We start from the raw sequence: 26,718 nt of genomic DNA on the forward strand, positions 1-26,718 counted from the left end.
AAATCCCGCGCTGCTCCTTGTGACCCTGGGCAAGTCACTTAATCCTCCATAGTCCCAGGTACGTTAGATAGATTGTGAGCCCACCGGGATAGAGAGGGAAAAATGCTTGAGTACCTGATTGTAAAAACCGCTTAGATAACCTTGATAGGCGGTATATAAAATCCTAATAAACATGATGCAGGGTCCCATGTTGGGAATCATCAGCCAGGAAAAGGAACTAGGTCATCATTGAGGATACGTTGAAACCCTCAGCTCCGTGTGCAGTGGCGGTTAAGAATGTAAATAGAATGTTAGGAACTATCTGGAAAGGAGTTGAAAACAAAGATGAGAATGTTATGTGTAATGCCCTTGGATTGCTCCATGGTGCGGCTGCACCTCGAATACTGTGTGCAGTTCTGGTCGCCACATCTCAAAAAAAACCAATATAGCAGAACTAGAAACGGTAAAGAAGGGCTACATAAAATGATCAAAGGGATGGGACAACTTCCCTATGAGGAAAAGCTAGAACAGCTAGGGCTTTTCAGCCTGGAGAACAGATGGCTCAGGGGAGATATGGCAGAGATCTATAAAGTACTGAGTGGAGTGGAATCGCGTGTTTACTCTTTCCAAAAATATTACAACTAGGGGGCAAAAGGCAGGAGAATCGGGGCTGAGCAGGGCAGCAAAAGGCAGGAGAATTGGGGCTGAATCGTGACTGAGCAGGGAGGCCAAAGGCAGGAGAATCGGGGCTGAGCAGGGCGGCAAAAGGCAGGAGAATCGGGCCTGAGCAGGGCGGCAAAAGGCAGGAGAATCGGGATTGAGCAGGGCGGCAAAAGGCAGGAGAATCGGGCCTGAGCAGAGCGACAAAAGGCAGGAGAATCGGGATTGAGCAGGGCGGCAAAAGGCAGGAGAATCGGGGCTGAGCAGGGCAGCAAAAGACAGGAGAATTGGGAGTGAGCAGGGCGGCAAAAGGCAGGAGAATCGGGGCTGAATCGTGACTGAGCAGGGCGGCCAAAGGCAGGAGAATCGGGGCTGAGCAGGGCGGCAAAAGGCAGGAGAATTGAGGTTGAATCGGGGCAGAGAGCAGGGTTTTAGCACAAGCGACTGGTCCTTACCAGTCGCTAGTTTTTTGATCGGCCAGCCAGTCGGTGTGCCAGAAGAAAGTTTAGTGAATAGCATCCTTCCTGCTTTGCATGCCAATTCCCCTCATTTGCATGCACGGATCGGGATCAGATCGGTGCATAGGTTAGTGAATCGGGTCGGAGGGAAATCAGGTCGCAAAGGGCTCGCAAACCTGTCAGTACATGATCGGTTTGCTTAGTGAATCTAGCCCCATGTGGTTAAAGCAGTTAGCAAAGGGCCTAATTCTATAAACAACATTGTTCAGTGCAGTTGCCAATCAACCACTAGGCACCATTCGTGCCCAGTGGGGTTTTCAGGATTTCTCCAATTAATATGCATTAGCTTATTTGCATGTACTGCCTCCATTGTATGCAAATAGATCTCATTGTGGAAATGCTGAAAACCTGACGTGTCAGGGCTGAGGTTAGTCTCTCTTGGTTTAGCTCATCTACTGAATCCCCTGCTCTATGGTAGATTAAATATTTTAAAATAATTGGGGGGGGGGGGCATTTCTGTGAGCAGAAAATAGGCATTCCTGTGCTAATCAATATATACTGTGGATTATACAAATAGTTTACTTTCTGCATCTATAGCCAAGTGATTTTTATGGCACATTCAGAATGCATGACCACTAATACAGTCTTTTTGTTGCTGAAACACCATCCTTTGTCTGGTCTTAGCAGTTCAGTCTTCTTGAGACCTTGATAAAACTTTTGGCTGCTGCTCAGGCTCTGTTACAAGACTGTCATCCCTAAAGGCTCTTTTGTGCAATTTGTTTCTGTGGTAGTCCTTTTTTTTTTTTTTTTTTAATCTTTATTGATTTTCAAACTTTGACAGTGCAATACAATTAATTGAACATAAAATATTGCATAAAACACACTATTAACTACACAAGTAATATATAAAACAATCATTTTCTCCCATCCTCCTCCCAATTATTAATACAATAAGACATATGATGTGATTACAATATTATAATTAAGTAATTTAAATCCTCAAAATACATTTCCCACCCTGGATGTGTAAGGCAATCTAAGAAAAAGAAAGATACATGACCCTTATTGTGAGGTAACAAATGTATTCAATGGGCTCCACACTTTGGTAGTCCTAATCGGTTTTCTTTGCTTCCATAAAAGGGGACATTTTTTTAGGTAGCTGAGACTGGACTCGTGGTGTCCTAGGCCAGGGAAGGTTAGTTTCTGTTGAACTAAGGCAAAGGAACCTACCAGAACAAAACCCCTCAATAATAATTGTATTGTCTACTCTATGAATCTTGGTGCTTTTTATATCCTAAGCTAAAATTGTAAAGCCATTCTAGAAATCTGAACTACGAATTTGTTTTTCTCCCCTATCCTTTTCGGAAGCTGAGAAAATAGTTGATGCTCTGGGCTCTAGGGTCCCGCCTCTGGGCCTGGTACCTGGAGATTTCACAGAGCTGCACAAGGCAAACAAGTTGAGCGAGTTTGGGGAAGGAAGAATGTGGTTGGTGTGGCTCCAGGCAGGGAGGGGCAGTGACAGATGACTGCTGGGCTGCCTCCCCTGGGAAGCTGTGTACTGCTCACTTAACGAGTCATCGAAGCAGCTGAGCATTTCACTCTCGTCCGCCGAAGGATGGCTGAATCGAAAATTGAACTTTTCGTCAAGGTGGGTAGGCAAAACACTTGTCTAACACGGGATTTTGACTGATTTGGCGTTTAACTAGACCTGAGAGATTCGATATAAAAAGAATGAGCAAATTAATAAGTAGTAGCTGTGGAATTTATTTATTTATTTTTCTTTCTTTCCACCTGTTATATCTGTGTGTGAGATACTGGGTGGTAATAAGGAGCCTTATTTTTATTGCTGACACCATTTTATTTTATTTTTTTTAATTAGTTGCAAGTATCTTTTGCAAAAATTGTTACGTTTTGGAGAGTTCAATATTTAAAATTCAAATTTGTTCTGTTCCTAAACTGTTTTTAGTCCATGTGTATGTATTTTCTATGTGTGTATATGATATCTATGAGTATTTGTAGTTAATATGCATTCTACATTGGACAGTAAGGATTATAAGCTTTTAGGGGTGGCATCAAATGTTTTATTTTCTTTTGAATGGTTGACAAATCCCAAAGCCCCTGGTAATATTTTATTTTTTTATTTATTCAATTTTCTATACCGTTCTCCCAGGGGAGTTCAGAACGGTTTTACATGAATTTATTCAGGTACCCAAGCATTTTTCCCTGTCTGTCCCGGCGGGCTCACAATCTACCTAATGTACCTGGGGCATAATGGGGGGATTAAGTGACTTGCCCAAGGTCACAAGGAGGAGTGTGGGTTTGAACCCACAACCCCAAGGTGCTGAGGCTGTAGCTTTAAGCACTGCGCCACACACTCCCCTGAATACAGGATCATTCCGAAAATGAAAGTATTGCTCGGTTCCTGTGAAAACTTTTCTAGCCCGCCCACTGTCCTCTTCATCATGCCGCAGCAATAATTGCAAAATTATGTTGTGTTTCGTACTAATCTGACTTTAGGGGCTCCTTTTACTAAGGTGCGCTAGGGCTTTAACGCGTGCAATAGCGCGCGCTACACCTTAATGCCAGCATTGAGCTGGCGTTAGTTCTAGAAGCATAGCGCGTGGTAATTTCCTGCGTGCGCTAAAAATGCCAGCGGACCTTAGTAAAAGGAGCCATAGGTGTATACTTTCTGAGACAGCTGGAAGGGAAAGGAATGAGAGAAATTCGTTCTTATATTGCTCCCAATAACTAAAAATCTTACTTCAGCATGCAGTGTGGCATCAGAAATTGGGGTACACGACTAAAATACTTTTGTTTTCTCCTCTTTGATTGCATTGTTGCCGAATTTTTGTTTCATTCAGATTTTTTTCTTCCTTGTTTTCAGGTTTTCTTTTTGTTTCTTTTTTTAACTTGTGCAATTAATAAAATGGGGGAAACAAAATAATTTTATCTGATTTTTTTGTTGTAGTTCATTTCAAAACAAGATGAAACATGCCTGTTTCATTTCATTTCCATTTTGTTTCAAAACAAATATATGAGTACATCCTTATTAGAAACTGTAAAAATGGAAAAAGGGTGGAGAATCCAGGGTTGGATTAAAGGGTAGGCCCGGTAGGCATATGCTTCGGGCCCGAAAATGTCAAGGGGACCCGCCGGTGTGGTGCTTTAGGGCTATTTTTAGAGGAGAGCAAACAGAACAGCTGCCCTGGGCCCCATAGCTCTAGGCATCGTAATGGGGCGTGGGGCACAGAGGCCGTGGCCTCCCTAAAAATTAGCATTTTTTTCTGCTCCCTCACTGGCCACTGTAACTTTACATCGTTGGTATTACATACTCATTCCTTCCTTCCCCCTAGTAGGACCGTGCAGCACAACCTCTCTCTTCGGTTCCTGACTCACCTACACCTACCTCCCTGGTGTTTGTTATTTTAAATCTTCGGGCAGCATCAATGAGATCAGCGTGCTGCCATTGGCCTGCCACGGAAGTCTTCATTCAGCAGCAATTTCCTGTCTCCGCATAGGCGGGCTGCTGCTGAATGAAGGGTTCCTGAGCAGGCTGATGGCAGCACGCTGATCTTGTTGACGCTGCCTGAAGATTTAAAATAACAAACACTGGGGAGGAGGTAGGTGTGGGGAGTTGGGAGCCGAAGAGAGAGGTCATGCAACATGGTCCTGCTAGGGAGGAAGGAAGGAAAGAACATGTGATACACGCCTGGAGGTAGGGAGTTGGGAAGGCAGGGAGGACAGATGCTCAGGAGCTTGGGGGAGGTTGGGAAAGACAGATACTGCACGTACTGGGAGATGGTTGGGGTGGGAAGGCAGGGAAGGACAGATGTTACACAGGCTGAGAGGAGTTTGGGAAGGAGGAAAAGAGAGATGCTGCACAGGTGAGGTAATGGGAAGGGAGAGAAAGAAATGCTGTCTGCCGGTGGGGAAGGAAAAGGAATGGAGAATTGTTGGACATAGGTGTGTGGAGTGAGAAGGAAAGAGAGATGATGTACATGGGGAAAGGAAGGAAGAGGGAGAATTGTTGGACATGATAGTGGTGGAGAAGAGGGAGGGAGAAATATTACATTGGGAGATGACTCAAAAAAGGGAGAGATGTCATATTCTGAAGAAGGGTGATGGAAGGAGGGAAGAGAAAGATGCCAGACCATGGAATGGAAGGGAAAGAGGGGATAGAGAGATGCCAGACTGCAGGAAGGAGAGATGCCTTGGGAAGAGGGAGGGAAGGAGAGATGCCTTGGAAAGAGGGAGGGAAGGAGAGAGACATGCCAGACCATATGAGGGGGGGGGAAGGGAGAAGACAGAGATGTCTAGCCATGTGAGAGGGATGGAGCCAGCTGTCTTTTGCTTGAATCCCTCATGAAGGAAGTAAAGGAACTGAGAGAGGAGGCGGCAAGACTGAGAAGCTGTACAGGTCATTGGTAAGGCCCCACTTGGAGTATTGTGTTCAGTTTTGGAGACTGTATCTGGCGAAGGACGTAAGAAGACTTGAAGTGGTCCAGAGAAGGGCGATGAAAATGATAGGAGGCTTGCACCAGAAGACGTATGAGGAGAGACTGGAAGCCCTGAATATGTATACCCTAGAAGAAAGGAGAGACAGGGGAGATATGATTCAGACGTTCAAATACTTGAAGGGTATTAACATAGAACAAAATATTTTCCAGAGAAAGGAAAATGGTAAAACCAGAGGACATAATTTGAGGTTGAGGGGTGGTAGATTCAAAGGCAATGTTAGGAACTTCTACTTTATGGAGAGGGTGGTGGATGCCTAGAATTCGTTCCCGAGAGAGGTGGTGGAGAGTAAAACTGTGACTGAGTTCAAAGAAGCGTGGGATGAACATAGAGGATCTAGAATCAGAAAATAATATTAAAAATTGAACTAAGGCCAGTACTTGGCAGACTTGCACGGTCTGTGTCTGTATATGGCCGTTTGGTGGAGGATGGGCTGGGGAGGGCTTCAATGGCTGGGAGAGTGTAGATGGGCTGGAGTAGGTTTTAACGGAGATTTCGGCAGTTGGAACCCAAGTACAGTACCGGGTAGAGCTTTGGATCCTTGCCCAGAAATAGCTAAGAAGAAAAAATTTTAAAAAAAATTTCAGGTTGGGCAGACTAGATGGACCATCCGGGTTTTTATCTGCCGTCATCTACTATGTTACTATGTAAGCATCCGTGGGAATAAGAGGTACATCAATGAAATGGTTCATGAGGTGTCAAAGATTTCTAGCAGTGGGGAAGAAGAGATTGTTCTAAGGGGCAGGGGTGTCAAACTCAATCACTAAACTAAACTAAACTAAACCTTAGGTTTGTATACCGCATCATCTCCACATTCGTAGAGCTCGACACGGTTTACAGGAGATGGGATAGAAAGGAACTACAATGAAGAGTTAGAGGTCCAAGTATGAAGAGTTTTTAGAGGGCTTAGAATGCCAGAGATGGAATAAGTATCAGATTTTTGAGAATAGCCAGGTCTTCAGATGTTTGCGGAAAAGTTGGAGAGAGCTCAGGTTCCGAAGGGGGGAGGAAAAGTTGTTCCAGAGCTCAGTGATTCTAGGAGGAGGGAGGTCCCTAGTTTTCCTGTATGGGGCCGAAATCTAAATCACAGGCTAAGTCATGGGCTGAATTTTTTATTAATATACTGTACTTAGTCTTAGTAGAAGTAATAACCCTCCAGGAATTCCCTATGACTGTCCTCAAGTTACTGTACTATCCAATTATATCATATTGCCAAATGTACTGTCCAATGTAACTTCTGTGAATATTGGCTTGTAACCTGTTCTGAGCTCCTGGGAGGATGGGATAGAAATTGAATCAAATAAATAAATTAAATACATAAAGTATAGATCCTTCCTCACCCTGAGACACCACATCACACGCCATAGATCAGCGGTCTCAAACTCGCGGCCAACGGGCCATATGGGGCCCTCCAGGTGCTATTTTGCGGCCTGCGGTCTGGACATAATAATCGACAGCTTTCTTGCTGCATTTGGTTGTTCCGTTCAAAGCTGCCACCACCGCTGGCTCCTCATATCACCCACACCAGCATTTCTCTTCCTCCTTCCCTTCCTTGTGGAGCAGCAGCATTTCTGGCTGGCTCCCTTGCTGCAGTCAATCGTTCCGTTCAAAGCCGTGGGTGGCAGCTCTTTACGCCATCCACACCTGCGTCGGAAGCCTCTCTAATGTAGGCATGGATTGCGCTAGGAGCCGCTACCCATGGCTTTGAACGGAATGATCAACTGCAGCAAGGGAGCTGGCCAGAAATGCTGCTGCTCCACAAGGAAGGGAAAGGAAGGGGAGGGGAAGAGAAATGCTGCTGCACAGGGAAAGGGATGGGGAGGGAAGGGGGAAGAGAAATGTTGTTGCTGCACCCAATTGGGGAAAGAGAGGGAAGGAAGGAGAAGGAAGACAAGGGAGAGAAGAAGAATGAGAGAAGCCAAGTCCATGGGAGGGAGGGAAAGGAAAGGAGATACCAGACCTGGAGGGGGTGGGAGAGATGCCAGGGCCTGGGGGGAGGGAAGGAGATAGATGCCAGACCAGGGGAAAGGAAGGAAGGAGGGAGGGAGAGAAAGAAAGGAGAGAGAAGTCAGACCATGGAAATAGGGAGGGAAGGAGAGAGAAATAGGGATCACATCCGCTCTCCTCCAGTCCACAGGAATCACTCCCATCTCCAGAGATTTGTTGAACAAGTCTTTAATAGGACCCGCCCGAACCTCTCTGAGCTCCCTCAGTATCCTGGGATGGATCCCGTCCGGTCCCATCGCTTTGTCCACCTTTAGTTTTTCAAGTTGTTCATAAACACTTTCCTCCGTGAACGGCACAGAATCTACGTCATTTTCCCATGTAACTTTGCCAGATAATCTCAGTCCTTCTCCAGGATTTTCTTCCGTGATACAGAGTAGGAGTATTTGTTTAGCACGTTTGCTTTTTCTCATCACTCTCCACATATCGGTTCCTAGCATCTTTCAGTTTAGCAATGCCATTTTTCATCTTCCTCCTTTCACTGATATATCTGAAAAAAAATGTGTCTCCCTTTTTTACATGTTTAGCCATTTGCTCTTCCGCCTGCGCTTTCGCCAGATGTATCTCCCTCTTGGCTTCTTTCAATTTCACCCGGTAGTCCTTTCTGTACTCTTCTTCTTGGGTTTTTGTATATTTCAGGAACGCCAACTCTTTTGCCTTTATTTTATCTGCCACTAGTTTGGAGAACCATGTCGGTTTCCTTTTTCTCTAGTTTCTATTTATTTTCTTCACATAGAATAGAATAAAGCTGGATGTTTGTATGGATAAGATAACATGCTGGATGCATAGGAATAAGTTGGTGCTGAATTTGAAAAAAAAACTGAAGTGATGCTCACAGGGAATGATGAATCACTCTTAAGAATGTTTGATCTGAAAGTTCAAAATGTGATGCTCCTCATTTCTCATCATGTCAGATTGTTAGGGGTGCAATTAGATGCACAGCTTACAATGCAGTCGAACATTATGCATGTTATTACAGGTGCTTTCTTTCAATTAAGATTACTCTAGAGTTAAATCGATGATGTCTATTTCGGATCTTTGGATTGTAGTACAAAGTATGGTTGTGGCAAAATTGGATTTCTGCAATTCATTGTTGATGGGCATTGTGAAAGTTAAGATTAGAGCATTGCAAATTGTTCAGAACACCGCAGCAAGAATGATTACAGGAGCAGCCCGGAATCAGCACATCAGTCCAGTGCTTAAACAATTGCATTGGTTACCGATTGAAATGAGGATAAGGTTTTGATGATTGTGCACCAGGTGATCTATGGGATGACTCCCTGGTATGTAACTCAAGTGTTGAAACATTATACTCCTCCTAGAGCTTTGAGATCTCAATCTGCAATGCAATTATCAATTGAAGTGCTTGGAGAGACATACCATAGGACACAGAGGTTGGCAATTTTAGTTGCAGGTCCACGTTTGTGGAATGTCCCGCCAGGGTACATGAGATTATGTAGGGAAAATGTCTTTTAAAAAACAACCGAAAACCTTGTTATTTGTAAAAGGTTTTTATTAGTTTTATTGAGAAGGCTATTTTAGGGCTCCTTTTACTAAGCCACGTTAGGGCTTTAACACACAGAATGGCGCACGCTAAATTGCTGTGCATGCTAGACCTTAACATTAGTTCTAGCCGCGTTTTGTGCACGCTAAAATGCTGCGTGCACTAAAAATGCTAACGCAGCGCAGAAGGAGCCCTTGCGGCCTCTTTTACAAAGCCACGCTAGCAGCTGTGCTGCGCTAATGGCCCCGAAACCCATAGAGATTTAAAGGGCTTCGGGGCCGTTGCTGCGCGGCTTTGTATAAGAGGCAGTTAGGGGTCCTTTAACAAAGGCGCGGTAGCGGTTTAATGTGCGGAACACCGCGCGTTAAACCACCTGCCACGCTAGTACCTAACACCTCCATTGATGTCCGACGCGCTAACCCCTGTAGCGCGCCTTGATAAAAGGAGCCCTTAGTGTTTTGCTAATATATTTTTTATGCAAAATGTATTTATTTATTTTTAAAATTTATATACTGTTTTATTCCAAAAGAGTTTACAAATAATTACATATATAAAATATTATAAAATTCAGAACAAGGTAAGAACAAAACAAACAGATTCAATCCTTACATATAATCAATTTCTCAAAGAAATGCATCCACAAATAATTGTGTTTTCAGCATTTTCCTAAATGAGCTCTTATCTCTACATTTTCAGATTTGACCAACCAGGCTATTCCACAACTTAACCCCTGCACATGTAAAAGTCATGGCATCCGTTTCCACTTATTTAGGGTTTATCCCTAGCGGACTAGGTCCTTTAAGGCTTTTATGTGGATGATTTCAGTGTACCTTTGGAACTTTGACACTTTCAAATAAAGTCCATTTAGGAACATCGTCACTCCACAGAGTTTTTTGGGTTTTCTCTGGATTTTCTTCTTTGTGGATATTTAGGGGTCAATTCCTTTTGTTTTTTACATATTTAGGGTTAGCCCTTGTTTTCAGCAATGCTGAACTTTCAGAGCGCAATGATCTTTATGGTTGATACTCAGACATCAAACCCTTAAAAGACGTTTGATGAGATTGTTTTGCTATTTTATATGTATTCCAGTTGTGTATGTTTTATTGTTATCTGCTTAGTTTTAGATGGAAAATAAATTTTCAAAATAAATAACACAGTTACTTAATTCTTGGCCACATAACCATTATAGTTTCATCTGTGAGGCAAAGAGCCCTGTATAATGATTTCTGGACTAGAATAGATGTAGCTGTTCAAAGTGAGTTGTGTTTTGGTTTATGGTTTTTAATTTAAAAAAAAAAAAAAAAGTTTTTAATTTAATTTTGTGTATCTGTATTACACCTAACCACAAAGTTCAAAGCGATTAATATCAAACAAAGTTAATAACTATTTACAATAGTAATACCTTAAAATTCTATACCGCAGTCAAATAAAATAAAATCATATTGATAATCAAACTACCTTACAATATAACAATAGCAAGAGAAAAATACAGAATGCAAAGAAGGCAAACAGACTCTTAAAACAGCATAAAACAACATTGGTAATGAGGGCCCCTTTTACAAAGCCATGCTAGTGAGTACAGACAGCAAATGCAACAAAGACAGAAATTGAATGGGCTTCATTACATTTGACATGTGGGAATTGCTATTGTGACTTTGTAAAAGAGGCTGTTAATGAGGTGGGAGTAAAGTCACGAGTAACAGCTTCAGTCTTATTTGAGCTGTGGGCGACACCAGACAGAAGATATCTTCAGGAGCCACCGTGTCTCTTATTTATTTATTTTGATTTGTTAATGACCAAGTCACTCACAAAAAGCATTCATCTAACTCGGAAGTAGGCAACATGTGGCCCATGGGCTGAATGTGGCCCACCATTGAATTATATATGGGCCATGAGACCATGGGAAATATACACAGAAAATGTTATTATCCAGTGATTTTACAGAATATATTTTGCAAATATTTTCAGAACAGCCACTAGTTTCTGGTTAATATTTTACTTACTTATTTATCACTAAAGGTCTATGGAGCTCTATGTATTTTCGATTGACATTATGTAATGTTGCAGCCTACTAGGGATAGTACTGACATTCAAGAGACCCTCTGTGTATAAAGGTTGCCCACCCCTGGTCTAACCCATCCTTTTAAAAATTCCTATGAATAGCAACAATAAATTCTCATTTCTCCATAAGCCAATTGTCAAAGTTAAATAGTTACTTTCCAGAAGAATTGTGTCCATTCCATACCTACTGTGGAATAAGTTATTTCTCTAAAGCACTAAAGGTGCAATTCCTTAGAGCAGGGGAGTCAAACTCAGGCCTGTGGGCCAAATCTGGCCCACAGTGTAATTAGATTTGGCCTGCGAGAAAATACCCTTACTGTTCCTTTCCTCCTTCCAACCCATTGTCCACCATTTCCCGGCTTCCCGGTCTCACCTTCAAAACAGCCTGCAGAAGATCGCTGGTTGGCTGTATTGATCCTAGCAGGCTGCTATCAGCCTCTGCAGCACGTTCCCTCTGCTGCGGTCCTGTACGTCAGAGGAGGGGCGGGACCATGGCAGAAGGAATTTGCTGTGGGGCCAAAGGCAGCCTGCTAGGATCGCTGCAGCACTGGTGATCCTCTGCAGGTTACTGTAATTATCTTTGAAGGTGAGACTGGGAAGCTGGAGGATGCTAGAAAGAAGGGGGGAAACCCTGGTCGTAGAAGTACACAGAGGAAGGGAAGGAGGGAGAGAAGGGGGGTCCAAAGAGACATGCATATACTGGAAAGAGAGTGGGGGTAGGAGAAGAAATAATGGGTCTAAAAACAGAGGAGAGGGAGAGAGATGGTGGATAATGGAATGGAGGGAGGAGAGAACAGAAAGGGATAGAAGTTGGACACAAGGGATGGTATGGAGGGGAGGATAGAGATACTGAATATGAGGGTAGTGGGAAGAGAAAGGAAGAGATGGTGAACACTGGGGTGGTGGGGAAGGAGGGAGAGATGCTAGATGAAAGGGTAGTTGAGAAAAGAAGAGATGTGGATCTGGGGATGATGGGATCCATCGCTGCAGCTGTGGGGATGGAGATGAAAAAATGGAAAGATACCAGACCTCTGGTGGAAGGAAGGGTAACTGAAGGGGAAGGCAGAGATGGAAGATGATTAGAAACATAGAATATGACGGCAGAAAAGGGCCATCGGCTCAACAAGTCTGCCCACTCTAAGAACCCTCCCCCCTAAACACTTCCTCGAAGTGAACCCACATGCTTATCCCATTTTTTCTTAAAATCGAGCATGTTGCTGGCCTCAGTTACCTGAAGTGGAAGATCATTCCAACGATCAACCACCCACCACCCTTTCGGTGAAGAAATACTTCCTAGTGTCACCATGAAATCTCCCATCCTTGATTTTCAACGGATGCTCTCTTGTTGCCATAGGTCCTGTAAGGAAAAAGACGTCTTACATAAGAACATAATAACATAAGAAACGCCTTCACCGGATCAGACCAAGGTCCATCTAGTCCAGTGATCCGCACACGCAGAGGCCCATTTAGGTGCTCCTTTTTGGAGACCCGGATTTTCCGTATCCCTCAATATGATCTGCAAGAAGGTGTGCATCCAACTTGCGTTTGCATAGTATTTTCTGCCACCACCTCCTCTGGGAGAGCATTCCAAGCGCCCACCACTCTTTGTGTGAAACAGAACTTCCTGACATTTGTCCTGAACCTGCTGCCATTCAGTTTTAGGCTATGACCTCTTGTCCGCGTCACATCTGAAAATGTCAGTAATGCTGCTTCCTGGTCAATTTGATCAAATCCCTTTAATATTTTAAAAGTCTCTATCAGATCCCCACGCAGTCTTCTCTTTTCGAGTGTGAACAGTCCCAGTTTTCCGAGGCGTTCCTTGTAGCTTAAATTCTCCATGCCTTTGACTAGTTTCGTGGCTCGCCTCTGCACCCTCTCCAACAGAATGTTATCCTTCTTAAGGTATGGAGACACAATATTCTAAGTGTGGTCTGACCATTGTTCTGTAAAGTGGCATTATAACATCTTCCGACCTACTCGTGATCCCCTTCTTAATCATGCCTAACATCCTATTTGCTTTCTTCGCCGCCGCCGCACATTGAGCCGATGGCTTTAAGGTTCTGTCTATCAGCACCCCCAAATCCCTTTCTTGTTCGCATTTGGCTAATGTCACCCCGGACATCTTGTATTCATGTTCTTTGTTTTTCTTTCCTAGATGCATCACCTTGCATTTGCCTATGTTAAAATTCATCTGCCACTTTATCGCCCACGTTTCCAGCTGATTTAGATCTTTCTGAAGTTCCTCACAGTCCCTTTGAGAGCCAACCGCCCGACATAGTTTTGTATCATCCGCAAACTTGATTATATTACAAGATGTTTCCTCTTCCAGGTCATTTATAAAAATATTGAACAAAATGGGACCAAGAACCGAGCCCTGGGGCACGCCGCTGGTCACCTTTTCCCATTCCGAGAATTTCCCATTTATGGTTACCCTCTGCATTCTGTTCTCTAACCAATTTCCGATCCATCCATGCACTTCTCCTCCTATTCCATGACTTAGTAGTTTACTCATAAGCCTTGCGTGCGGAACCTTGTCAAACGCTTTTTGGAAGTCCAAGTAAATTATGTCCACTGGGTCTCCACTATCTATTTGCTTGTTAACCTTCTCAAAAAATTGAAGTAAATTTGTCAAACATGACCTCCCTTTCCTGAAGCCGTGTTGACTAGCTCTCATTAGGTTGTGCTTTTCCAAGTGTTGTACAATACAGTCTTTAATTAGTGCTTTGATTATCTTCCCAGGAATCGATGTGAGACTCACTGATCTTTAGTTTCCTGGTTCACCTCTTGATCCTTTTTTGAAAATTGGGATGACATTTGCAATCCTCCAGTCGTCTGGTACTTGCCCGGTTCTAATTGACATGTTAGCTATGGATTGTAGTAGTTCCCCAATTTCTATCTTAAGTTCCTTTAACACTCTCGGGTGAATCCCATCCGGTCCAGGGGATTTATCACTTTTTAGTTTATCAATCTGAAAGTAAATCATGTCCAACTCCACATTTATTGCTGTTATGCTCTCCTCTATGCCTCCGGTGAATACCCTCCCAGTGTCTGGCATTGTTGTAGTGTCCTCATTTGTGAAGACAGAGGCAAAGAATGAATTTAACCTATCAGCAACCTGTTTGTCTTCTTTGATTGACCCTATCATTCCTTGGTCGTTGAGAGGGCCCACTGTTTCTCTTGCTGGTTTCTTCCCATTTATATATCTAAAAAAGGGCTTAAAGTTTTTGTTTTCTTGCACTATCTTTTCTTCATAGTCTTTTTTGGCTTCTATTACCGCTTTATGACACTTTTTCTGGTCGATTTTGTGACAGTTTCAGGCCTCTGTCGTTTTTTCCCGTTTCCATTTTTTAAACGAGTTTCTCTTTTCCCTTACTGCAACCTTCACCTCTTTGGATAACCAAGCAGGTTCACCTTTGTTCTTTTTCCGCTTTCCTTTGGATATCTTCGGTATGTAAAGATTCTGTGCTTCAATGATGGTGTTTTTCAATAGAGACCATGCTTGTTCAACTGAATGGATTTCTGCTTTGCCCTTCTTGAGCCGTTTTTTAACCATGGTTCTCTTCTTCTACCTCAATACAGCCAGTAACATATTTTAACATCTCTATCATGTCTCCCCTCTCTCTGTGTTCCTCGAGAGAGTATAGCTGCAATTTACCTAGACGTTCTTCATATGGGAGATCCTTGAGTCCTGAGACCATCCTAGTGGCCATTCGCTGAACCAACTCCATTCTCAGCACATCCTTTTCATAATGTGGCCTCCAAAATTGAACACAATATTCCAGATGAGGTCTCACCATGGACCTGTACAACAGCATTACAATTTCGGGCTTTCGGCTGACAAAACTTCTACGGATGCAACCCAGCATTTGTCTAGCCTTGGATGATGCTTTCTCCACTTGATTGGCAGTCTTCATATCTTCACTAATGATTACTCCAAGGTCCCGTTCTGCAACAGTTCTTGTTAAGGTCTCACCATTCAGGGTGTAAGTTCTGTGTGGGTTTCCGCTGCCAAGGTGCATAACCTTACACTTTTTGGCATTAAAACTCAGTTGCCAAGTTGTGGACCATTGTTCTAGTAATAGTAGGTCCTGCATCATAGTGTCGAGCACGGTGCTTTTGTGTCATCGGCAAATAATGCAATTTTACCTTGAAGTCCCTGAGGCAGGTCCCGGACAAAGATATTAAATAGGATTGGACCCAAGACCGAGCCCTGCTCACTTCCGATGTTTCGGAGGGAGTACCATTACCACCACCCTTTGGTGGTGGTAAATGGTTAGCACCAAGAAAGAAGAAAACAACAAATGGGCAGAAGACCCTGGCAAGCAAGTTATCAGAAGACAAACAGAAACCAGAGCCTGGGACCAACATGATTTGAATAATGACCAGATAACAAAAGGTAGAAAAAATAATTTTATTTTCTATTTTGTGATTACAATATGTCAGATTTGAAATGTGTACCCTGTCAGAGCTGGTTTTAGATAGCAAGTTTGAACTAGGACCTAAAAGAGAGAAAAGTCTTTTTTATTTATTTTGTTTACACCACTACTAAGACTAACCCCCTCATCTACTAAACCGCGCTAGTGGTTTTAGCACGGGGAGCCGCGATGAATGGCCCGCGCTGCTCCCGATGCTCATAGAGTTCTTATGAGTATCGGGAGCAGCGCGGGTCATTCAGCACGGCTCCCTGCAGTAAAACTGCTAGCGCGATTTAGTAGAAGAGGCCCTAAGTATTTTAATTAAAAAATTGGCCCGTGACTTAGCCTATGTTTTAGATTTCGGCCCCTTATGTGATTGAGTTTTGACACCTCTGCCTTAGAGGAAAGAGACTCCAATAGATTCTTGCCTGGGTGGTAAGCTACTAATCCTAAAGGTAAAAGGGGAAAATTTTACCACACCAGTCCTGCTATGTAAAAAGTTATTTCTCTAAAGTACTGAAGGTGCAATTCCTTAGAGTAAAGAGGCTCCAATAAATTCTTGCCCAATAAATGTAAGATACAATTTGAGTGGTAACTACTAATCCTAAAGGGGAAGGGAGGATGCTAAAGCAAGTAAGATCTTAACAACCAGCATTAAAAACTGAACTATCCCACTATTCAATGCTGGTTGTCAGAGCAATACTTGCAACATGAGGAAAACACTAATATTACTATAGGTCTAATTATCCCCCTCTTTTACTAAGTCCGAAAATGTGGGCTGATGCAGGGTGTCAAAGTCCCTCCTCGAGGGCTGCAATCCAGTCAGGTTTTCAGGATTTCCCCAGTGAATATGCATGAGATCTATTAGCATATAATGAAAGCAGTGCATGCAGATAGATCTCATGCATATTCATTGGGGAAATCCTGAAAACCCGACTGGATTGCAGCCCTCGAGGAGAGACTTTGACACCCCTGCGTTAAATGCTCTGATGTTCATAGGGATTGAATGGGCGACAGAGCATTTTTCACTTGGCACTCATTCCCGTGGCTTCATAAAAGGGGGGTAAAAGTGTTAAGAATCAGGTGTCGTCATATTTTCTCATGCACTTTGTATTCTTTAGTCTTTAGTCAGTCTTGTTGTCTTACTCTCCAAACTCCCACATACAGCAGAAAATACATGGAACAACCTCCAAGAGGAAGGGATGAAGACAAAACTGGCCTTAGAATTCAAGAAAGCACTATCCTAGAAGATCCTTAATAGTGATATAGTGAGGGTGTGATGGAGTGTATTTGAAGATACCGGTCTCCCCTGAGCACACTGCCTCATAAGGCTACCTTAAGAAGGCTAGACCTGGGAAGCTCAGCTAGTAAGGTCTTGTTCAGCCAAAAGAAATAAAAGCCTGGGCTGGAAAAAGGCATAGAAGCCCAAAGCAGGAATAAGCAGACCTCCAGAATATATCCTTAAGCAGGGGCTGCCCTATTATGAAGCCAATTGAGACGGTGGCACCTTGCTGCCGGCCAGCCTACCTGCTCGTCGGCTCTCTCTGCTACTCCCCTTCCTGGCATCTAATGCTTTCAACCTTTCCGTTCCAATCAGCATTTTCTCATCTTCTCCCACCCCTGCATCTACCTTTAATTTACATAGTAACATAGTAAATGACAGTAGATAAAGACTTGAATGGTCCATCCAGTCTGCCCAATAGGTACATGCAGTAGGTGTCATGATTAAGTTCAATTGTCTTTGGTTATTGATATTTCTGGGTCATAGACCATAGAAGTCTGCCTAGTAATGTGCTTAGGATCCAATTATAGGAGTTGCCGTCAACACTCACTTCAGCCTATCTAGACCAGTGTTCTTCAACCTTTTGACACCTATGGACCGGCGGAAATAAAATAATTAATTTGTAGACCGGCACCGATCTGCGGATAGGCAGTTGAAGAACACTGGGCTAAGTCATGCCTATCTTCACCCAATGTTTACCCCAGTCCCCGCCCCCATAATAGTACTAATCGTAACACCATTTTTTCCATTCATTTTTCATATATAAACACAATATAATCGTATTAACAACACATAATGGTTAACCACAAAATTAAAATACACAAAGCACACTGTATGCTTTTCAACATTCATTCCTACCAGAAAACAGATAACCCCATATAAATGCAGGACTAAAAACTAAAAGTACTAATATTTACAAGCAAACCTAAGATGCAAGACTCTGCAAGCAGTACAACCCCAGAGGAAAAGAAACAAATGCATTTCTTCCTAAACAGACAAGTCAATCACTAAATAAAAAAAAAAATAAAAGCATTCCCCCCTATCGTTGTTGTCTCTCTTCCTCCATGTGCCTTGCCTTCTGGCCTGCCCCCTGGTGTTTTGTTCGGGCCAGTCCATGGTGCGATTACGCGGCATCTTTGGGCTGGTTCCCTGAGTGCTGCATTGCACAAAGCTGTGGGCAGCAGCTCCTCGCGTGCCTCATCTGGAAGCCTTCCCTCTGCAGCACTCAGAGAGCCAGCCCAAAGACTCTGCATTGATCACACCGTGGACAGGCGGCTGAAGAACACTGTCTTCTGCCCGATGGACGTGCCGGCCCTGTGGACCGGCAGAAAATTTCTGCGGACCGGCAGTTGAAGAACACTGCTCTAGAGCAGTGGTTCCCAACCCTGTCCTGGAGGAACACCAGGCCAATTGGGTTTTCAGGCTAGCCCCAATGAATATGCATGAAGCAAATTTGCATGCCTATCACTTCCATCATATGCAAATCTCTCTCATGCATATTCATTAGGGCTAGCCTGAAAACCCGATTGGCCTGGTGTTCCTCCAGGACAGGGTTGGGAATCACTGCTCTAGAGAACAGGAGGGACAAGGGAGATATGATACAGACATTTAAATACTTAAAAGAGATTAATATAGAACCAAATCTTTTCTGGAGAAAGGAAAATGGTAAAATTAGAGAACATTAATTGAGATTGCGGAGTGGCAGACTTAGGAGTAATATTAGAAAATTATTTTTCTTGGAGAAGGTGGTGGATGCTTGGAATGACCTTCTGAGGAAGGTGGTGGAGAGGAAAACAGTGACAAGAATTCAAAAAAGCATGGGAAAATCACGGAGGATCTCTAATCAGAAAATGGAGGGTATAATTGGAAGAACTAAGGCTGGTACTGGGCAGACTTGAATGGTTTGTGTCCTGTATATGTAAGGTGACCATAAGTCCCATTTTGAACGTGGTAAGCAAATTAATGGAAACACTTTTAAAACATAGAATGGTTAGGTTTCTGTAATCCTGTGGATTACAGAACCGGGCAACATGGATTCACTAGAGGTAGGTCTTGTCAGACAAATCTGATCAATTTCTTTGACTGGGTGACCAGAGAATTGGATAGAGGATGTGTGCTAGATGTGGTGTATTTACATTTTAGCAAAGCCTTTGACAGTGTTCCATACAGACGTCTAATAAATAAACTGAGTGCCCTCAGGATGGATCCCAAAGTGACGGGCTGGGTCAAGAACTGGTTGAGTGGAAGCGACAGAGGGTAGTGATCAATGGAGATTGCTCAGAGGAAAGGGATGTTACCAATGGTGTGCCTCAAGGTTCTGTTCTTGGGCCTGTTCTTTTTAACATTTTTATAAATGATACTGCTGAAGGGTTGTCGGGTAAGATTTGACTCTTTGTGAATGATACAAAAAACTGCACTAGAGTAGACACGCCGGATGGTGTGAATAACATGAAGAAAGATCTGGTGAGGTTGGAAGAATGGTCTGTAATTTGGCAGCTAAAATTTAATGCTAAGAAATGTAAGGTCATGCATTTGGGCTGCAAAAACCCGAGGGAACAGTACAGATTAGAGAGTGAAGAGCTTATGTGCACGACAGAAGAGCGGTACTTGGGTGTGATTGTATGTGATGATCTTAAGGTGGCCAAACAGGTTGAAAAGGTGACGGCATAAGCTAGAAGGATGCTAGGCTGCATAGGGAGAGGTGTGGCTAGTAGCAAAAGGAGGTATTGATGCCCCTGTATAAGACTTTGGTGAGACCTCATTTAGAATATTGTGTACAATTCTGGAGGCCGCACCTTCACAAAGATATAAAAAGAATGGAGTTGGTCCAGAGGACGGCTACTAAAATGGTAGGTGGTCTTCATCATAAGGTGTATGGGGACAGACTTAAAGATCTCAATCTGTATACTGTGGAGGAAAGGCGAGAGAGGGGAGATATGATAGAGACATTTAAATTTCTACGTAATGTAAATGCGCATGAATCGAGTCTCTTTAATTTGAAAGGAAACTCTGCAATTAGAGGGCATAGGATGAAGTTAAGAGGTGGTGGAGACAGAGACGGTGTCTGAATTCAAAAGGGCCTGGGATAGGCACGTGGGATCTCTCGGAGAGAGAAAGAGATAATGGTTATTGCGAATGGGCAGACTAGATGAGCCATTTGGCCTTTATCTGCCATCATGTTTCTACCTTTGAATTTCAAGGACCCAAGATCTGGAATAGCCTGCTGCAATTCATGTGTAAGATCTCCACATAGTAACATAGTAGATGACGGCAGATAAATACCCGAATGATCCATCCAGTCTGCCCAACTTGATTCAATTTAAATTTTTTACATTTTTTCTTCTTACCTATTTCTGGGCAAGAATCCAAAGCTCTACCCGGTACTGTTCTTGGGTTCCAACTGCCGAAATTTCAGTCAAAACCAACTCCAGCCCATCTACACCCTCCCAGTCATTGAAGCCCTCCCCAGCCCATCCTCTCCCAAAAGACTATATACAGACAGTCACAGACAATGCAAGTCTGCCCAGTACTAGCCTTAGTTCAATATTTAATATTATTTTCTAATTCTAGATCCTCTGTGTTCATCCCACTCTTCTTTGAACTCCGTCACCGTTTTCCTCTCCACCACCTCTCTCGGGAGCGTATTCCAGGCATCCACCACCCTCTCCATAAGGTAGAATTTCCTAACATTGCTCTTGAATCTACCACCCTCAACCTCAAATTATGTCCTTGGTTTTACCTTTTTCCTTTCTCAGGAAAAGATTTAGTTCTACGTTAATACCCTTCAAGTATTTGAATGTCTGAATCATATCTCCCCTGTCCCTCCTTTCCTCAGGGGTATACATATTCCAGTCTCTCCTCATACATCTTCTGGCGCAAGCCTCCTATGATTTTCATCGCCCTCCTCTGGACCGCTTCAAATCTTCTTACGTCCTTCGCCAGATACGGTCTCCAAAACTGAATACAATACTCCAAGTGGGACCTCACTAACGACCTGTACAGGGGCATCAACACCTTCTTTCTTCTACTGGCTACACTTCTCTTTATACAGCCCAGCATCCTTCTGGCAGCAGCTACTGCCTTGTCACACAGTTTTTTCACCTTTAGATCTTCGGACACTATCACCCCAAGGTCCCTCTCCCCATCCGTGCATATCAGCTTATCACCTCTCAGCATATACGATTCTTTCCAATTATTAATCCCCAAATACATTACTCTGCATTTCTTTGCATTGAATTTTAGTTGCCAGGTATTAGACCATTCCTTTAACTTTTGCAGATTCTTTTTCATATTTTCCACTCCCTCTTTCGGTATCTACTCTGTTACAAATCTTGGTATCATCCGCAAAAAGGCACACTTTTCCTTCTAACCCTTCAGCAATGTCACTCCCAAACATATTGAACAGGATTGGTCCCAGCACCAAACCCTGAGGGACTCCACTACTCACCTTTCCTTCCTCCGAGCGATTTTCATTAACCACCACCCTCTGGCGTCTGTCTGACAGCCAGTTTCTAACCCAGTTCACCACTTTGGGTCCTAACTTCAGCCCTTCAAGTTTGTTCAAGAGCCTCCTATGAGGAACCGTATCAAAGGCTTTGCTGAAATCTAAGTAAATTACATCTAGCATATGTCCTCGATCCAGCTCTCCGGTCACCCAATCAAAAAATTCAATCAGGTTCATTTGGCACTGAAAACATATCTCTTCTTCCAATGACACCCAAAACAATTTCATACCCTACTTCATTTCCTAACTGAAACTGTAAACTTCTGATATCTTGTTGTAAGTCGCATAGCATCTCAGTTTAAATTTGTGAGGTACGAGACATTTGTGAGATAAGTTATATATACGAGTGTATAGATATGGAGAGAGAGATCTATATACAAATATAGATATAGCAGCTAGTGAAAAATGGAATGTGTTTGTACTGCACTATTTATTCATCCTTCTCCTTTTCCACAGGCTAGTGATGATGGGGAGAGCATTGGCAACAGTCCCTTCTGCCAACGTCTCTTTATGATGCTAATGCTCAAGGGTGTACCCTTCACTCTAACCACAGTAGACATGAAGAGGTAAGAGGTGGGCATGTCACCAGCAATTACTGTCACAACCACCATCAATTGTGGCTGTGATCATGGGCTGTGTGGAAAACAATTGGTGAATAGGACAGAATTATAGAGCTAAGCTCCAATTGTTTTCCATTTGTCAGGAAATTATTTATTTGTTAGGATTTATTGACTGCCTTTTTGAAGAAATGAACCTAATGTAGAGCAAGAATAATCCAGACATAGGAAATAAACATTTACAGCAATAAAAGTATTCAAATAACAGTGCACAGTGTGGTATAATATGCAACTTACAATGTCCACACAATACACATTAAAACACTTAACAGATAGTATAGGTTGTAAGCCAAGGTGGAACATATAGGGCTAGATTCTATAAATGGTGCTCAAGAATGAGTGCTGGAAAAGATAAGTGCTAAGTGTCATTCTACGTATTGTGGCCATCATGGGCGACCTGACAGCAGGTCATATCACCCAGCTTGGACACGTGCACCAGACCGAGCATTTGTTGAAGTGGTGAAGAGGTGAAAATAAAAATCACTTTTCTTCCAAACTGGTTTATTTCTTGGATTACAGTTCATCCAGTCACTTTGCAACCACCAGGTGCTCCTTCCTGGGTGCTCCAAAAATAAAATAAAGCATTCTTGTTCTCAGAAATTTCTATAAACTTGGAACCTTGACCTAAGTTTATAACCACAGTTCAGCTCCTTGACTGGTGCTTCCTCAAGCAAAATATAGCCTCAAAACAAGCCCACATCCCTGCAATGCCACAAGTCTCTCACCATACAAGCAAACAGCTTCTTCTCTTTTATACTTTCCACTTTATCACCAAGAAATACTGTGTAACCCTGGTTAAACCACTGAGCTGTGGCAACTCTTCTGCCCAGTGGAGAGGGAGCTATCCACCCTTTAGATTGATAAAAAAAATCCCTCCCAATTCCCTCAAAAGGGCTAGCATTTATCCAGGCTCCTCTGGTTTCAGTTCATTAAATATAGCATTTCATTTCTCCTCTCTGATGCCACCAATGTACAAGTTCACTTAACATGGCACAGTTCAAGAGTCCTTCACATATCTCACTGCTTTTTACTTCTTCAAAGCCTGTTAGCAGTCTCACTGATTAGCATGAGTGGGCAAAAAAATGGCAGATGAGCTTCAATGTGGAGAAATGTAAGGTCTTGCATATAGGGAAGGGGAACTCCATGTACAGCTATACGATGGGAGGGAGGGTACTCGGGGAAAGCAGCCAAGAAAAAGATCTGGGGGTATTGGTGGATAACACAATGAAGCAGGCGGCACAATGTGCAGCGGCCTCAAAAAAAGCGAACAGAATGTTGGGCATTATCAAAAAAGGTATCACTACCAGAACAAAAGAAGTTATCCTGCCACTGTATCGAGCAATGGTGCGCCCACATCTGGAATACTGCGTCCAATACTGGTCGCCATACCTCAAGAAGGACATGGCAATACTCGAGAGGGTCCAGAGGAGGGCAACGAGGATGATAAAGGGTATGGAGAACCTTTCATATGCTGAACGGTTGGACAGGCTGGGGCTCTTTACCCTGGAGAAGCGGAGACTGAGAGGGGACATGATAGAAACTTATAAAATCATGAAAGGCATAGAGAAAGTGGAGAGGGACAGATTCTTTAGACTAGCAGGGACAACTAAAACAAGAGGTCATTCAGAAAAACTGAGAGGAGACAGATTCATAACGAATGCAAGGAGGTTCTTCTTCACTCAGAGGGTGGTGGACACCTGGAACGCGCTTCCCGGAGAGGTGATAGGACAGAGTACAATTCTGGGGTTCAAAAAGGGACTGGATGATTTCCTGGAAGCAAAGGGGATAACAGGGTACAGATAGAGGTTTACCTTACAGGACATTGAGCGAATAGGGTATGGATATTTTAGGTTAGGTAGGGAACACTTTCAGTTCATGGACCTGAGGGGCCGCCGCGGGAGCGGACTGCCGGGCACGATGGACCCCTGGTCTAACCCGGCAGAGGCAACGCTTATGTTCTTATGTTCATGCATTTTGTAGCTTCTGCCTTAAAACAGTCTTAGCTTTAGCAGCTTATTATTCACAACCAAACAAAATAATTCTTCTTTCTCTCAAGCATTTGAATCCCATATCATTTCTTCAGGTTCTGGGCCTTCAGGGTAATCCTCTCACTGGGTCAGTCTATGGGTTCTATCTCATCCTCTGAATTAGAATTTCCCTCTGGACACAGAAATGATTGATTCTCCAAAGCTGCTGCTTCTGCATAGTTTCTAGCCTGATTAAAGGGACATCTGGAATCACCCAGTTCCTTCAGATGGCTAGTCCTTGGGACAGGCACAGGTCTGCTGCCTCACTGCTTTCCTTCCTGATGTGTTATGAGGCTATCCCTCTCTCTCTCTCTCGTATGAGGAAAGACTAAAAAGGTTAGGGCTCTTCAGCTTGGAAAAGAGATGGCTGAGGAGAGATATGATTGAAGTCTACAAAATCCTGAGTGGAGTAGAACGGGTACAAGTGGATCAATTTTTCTTTCCATAAAAAATTACAATGACTAGGGGACATGCAATGAAGTTACATTGCCAGAGGTCATGGTAAGAGTGGATAGCATAGCTGGTTTTAAGAAAGGTTTGGACAATTTCCTGGAGGAAAAGTCCATAGTCTGTTATTGAGAAAGACATGGGGGAAGCCACTGCTTGCCCTGGATCAGTAACATGGAATGTTGCTACTCCTTGGGTTTTGGCCAGGTACTAGGGACCTGGACTGGCCACTGTGAGAACAGGCTACTGGACTTGGACCATTGGTCTGACCCAGTAAAACTTTTCTTATGTTCCTTATGCCTTGGGTTGTTTTAAACCTCCCCCCACCCCAGATGACAAGATCCCCTGATTGGTTGGGAACTCTGTGGCTAAGAGTTCGGTCTAAAACAGCCTGCTGAGCTTTAAAATGTGTTCCTTTTCCTACATTAGCCCTTGTCTTAAAGCTTCCACTAGCGGTTTTCTCCTCCCCCCGGTAGCTTTCTTCTGAAAGGGTAAATAGGCAGGATCATAATGAAACCCTCTTTCTTTTGCTTGCTCTGACTTAACTGGGACAGTGTTTCAAGATCTGGGTTTGGGCACTGGCTTACTCCAGCTGGAGTTTTGTACTGGGGCAGGGACTCATTGTTCTGTTATGGGTTCTTCCCTAGGCAACTCAGAGTCCCCTGAATTTTCTCTTCCACAGTATAAAGGGAATGCAACCTTTAAAAACTCACGCTTAGAGACAATTCCCATGCCCAAACTTTGAACTCCAGACTTAAGCCTTCTGAAAATGATGTAACAACTTGCACAACGTTTTGGAATGCCCCAGCCTGCCCATGCCCCTTCCATGGTCACGCCCTCTTTTGAGTGGGATGCTATGGAATTTGGGCACCAAGCATTATAGAATAGAGCACAGCCATATTGACATGTAAATCCTAATTAACGCCAATTAACATCAATTATTGTTTCTTTGTGGCCAATTATTACTTGTTAAGAGCTTGTTAGCCAATTAAGTTGTGCACATATCTTGTGGATTGCACCCAAATTTAGGCACCTGAATCTGGGCACCATATACAGTATAGAATCTGGGGGAATAACATGTTAAGAGATGATTCGTTACCAGAGAGATTGAAAAAGTCATTTTGTCCAATGGTATCTCACCCCAGTATCAGTGTTTTTATTTACCAAAGAATTACATGGGAAAAGGTGGAAAATAAAATCCTTGGGACACACCTAGCCAGTCAAGTTTTCAAGATATCCACAATAACTATGCATAAGATAAATTTTCATGCACTGAAAAAATCAGTTAAAAATATCTTCACATTTTATCAAAACGATGCTTACATGGGATTCTGATGAAGATCAGTACAGCAGCAACCCTGCTGTAATTGGATTTATAATGGTGGGCACATGTTCAAGGTTTTTCAGAAGCAGTAGACACTAATTATGTCTCGAAAAGGAGACCTGAATTCAACATGGCGATATGGTATAGAATAGAAGAAAAAGACCAATTGGCCCATCCAGTCTGCCATTTATTCATATCCACATTGCAGTTATGTATCCTAGTTTGAGTGCTTAGAGAATTGTCATTATTAAACAAAAATTGTTATTACTGTTAGTTTAATTGGATTCTTTGACCTGTGAATTAATTTTTCTTGTATTACAGGGCTCCAGAGATACTGAAAAACCTAGCACCAGGGTCTCAGCCTCCGTTTTTGCTCTACAATGGCGAGGTGAAAACGGACACCAACAAAATAGAAGAATTCTTGGAGGAGACACTTGCGCCACCTGAGTAAATATTCTGAGATCATAGGGCCCTAGAGTCTTATGTGACACTCTTGTTTGCACACCTAGTCTACTGCCTGGTGTTAGTCCTGGAAGCTGGGTGGAAGGGGCATACATCAAATTTATTGGTTTGGGACTAGGATTTATCCTGGGAAGCCATAACTAGTAGCACCAGACTTTGAGTCAGAAATCACTCCATACACAATCTTTTTTGTCTAATCCAAATTTTATTGTCCTTTAAATAATTTAAGCACAGTACACTTTATCTTCACTGATCATGTAATAATTATTTACAGTTCTTGTAAAATAATGGAGGATTCCTTTTAAAGTTCATTAGGGATAATAATAATATATAATTGACCTGGAAACTGGAATTCAGTGCAACAGAGAATAATGGAATTAATTTCATGCTATTCAATAATTTTCCAAAATATTTTAATTCTGTGTGATTTTAATTTACATTTAGAAAATGAATTTGATC

At 42.9% G+C, this 26,718-nt stretch overlaps 1 protein-coding gene across 1 annotated transcript in view; it reads left to right on the top strand.

Annotated features, from left to right (window-relative positions):
* Positions 1–2,271: 2,271 nt before the first annotated feature.
* The window catches only part of CLIC3 (chloride intracellular channel 3), a 73,884-nt gene continuing 49,437 nt past the window's right edge, over positions 2,272–26,718 (top strand). The window contains exons 1-3 of the mRNA XM_033960467.1: positions 2,272–2,745; positions 21,839–21,948; positions 26,119–26,244. Of these exons, the coding sequence (XP_033816358.1) occupies positions 2,713–2,745; positions 21,839–21,948; positions 26,119–26,244 (269 nt within the window). The 5' untranslated portion in view covers positions 2,272–2,712. The remainder of the gene's footprint in view (positions 2,746–21,838; positions 21,949–26,118; positions 26,245–26,718) is intronic.

This window comes from Geotrypetes seraphini, chromosome 10, assembly GCF_902459505.1.
Source record: "Geotrypetes seraphini chromosome 10, aGeoSer1.1, whole genome shotgun sequence".
In the NCBI taxonomy this organism is placed as follows: domain Eukaryota; kingdom Metazoa; phylum Chordata; class Amphibia; order Gymnophiona; family Dermophiidae; genus Geotrypetes; species Geotrypetes seraphini.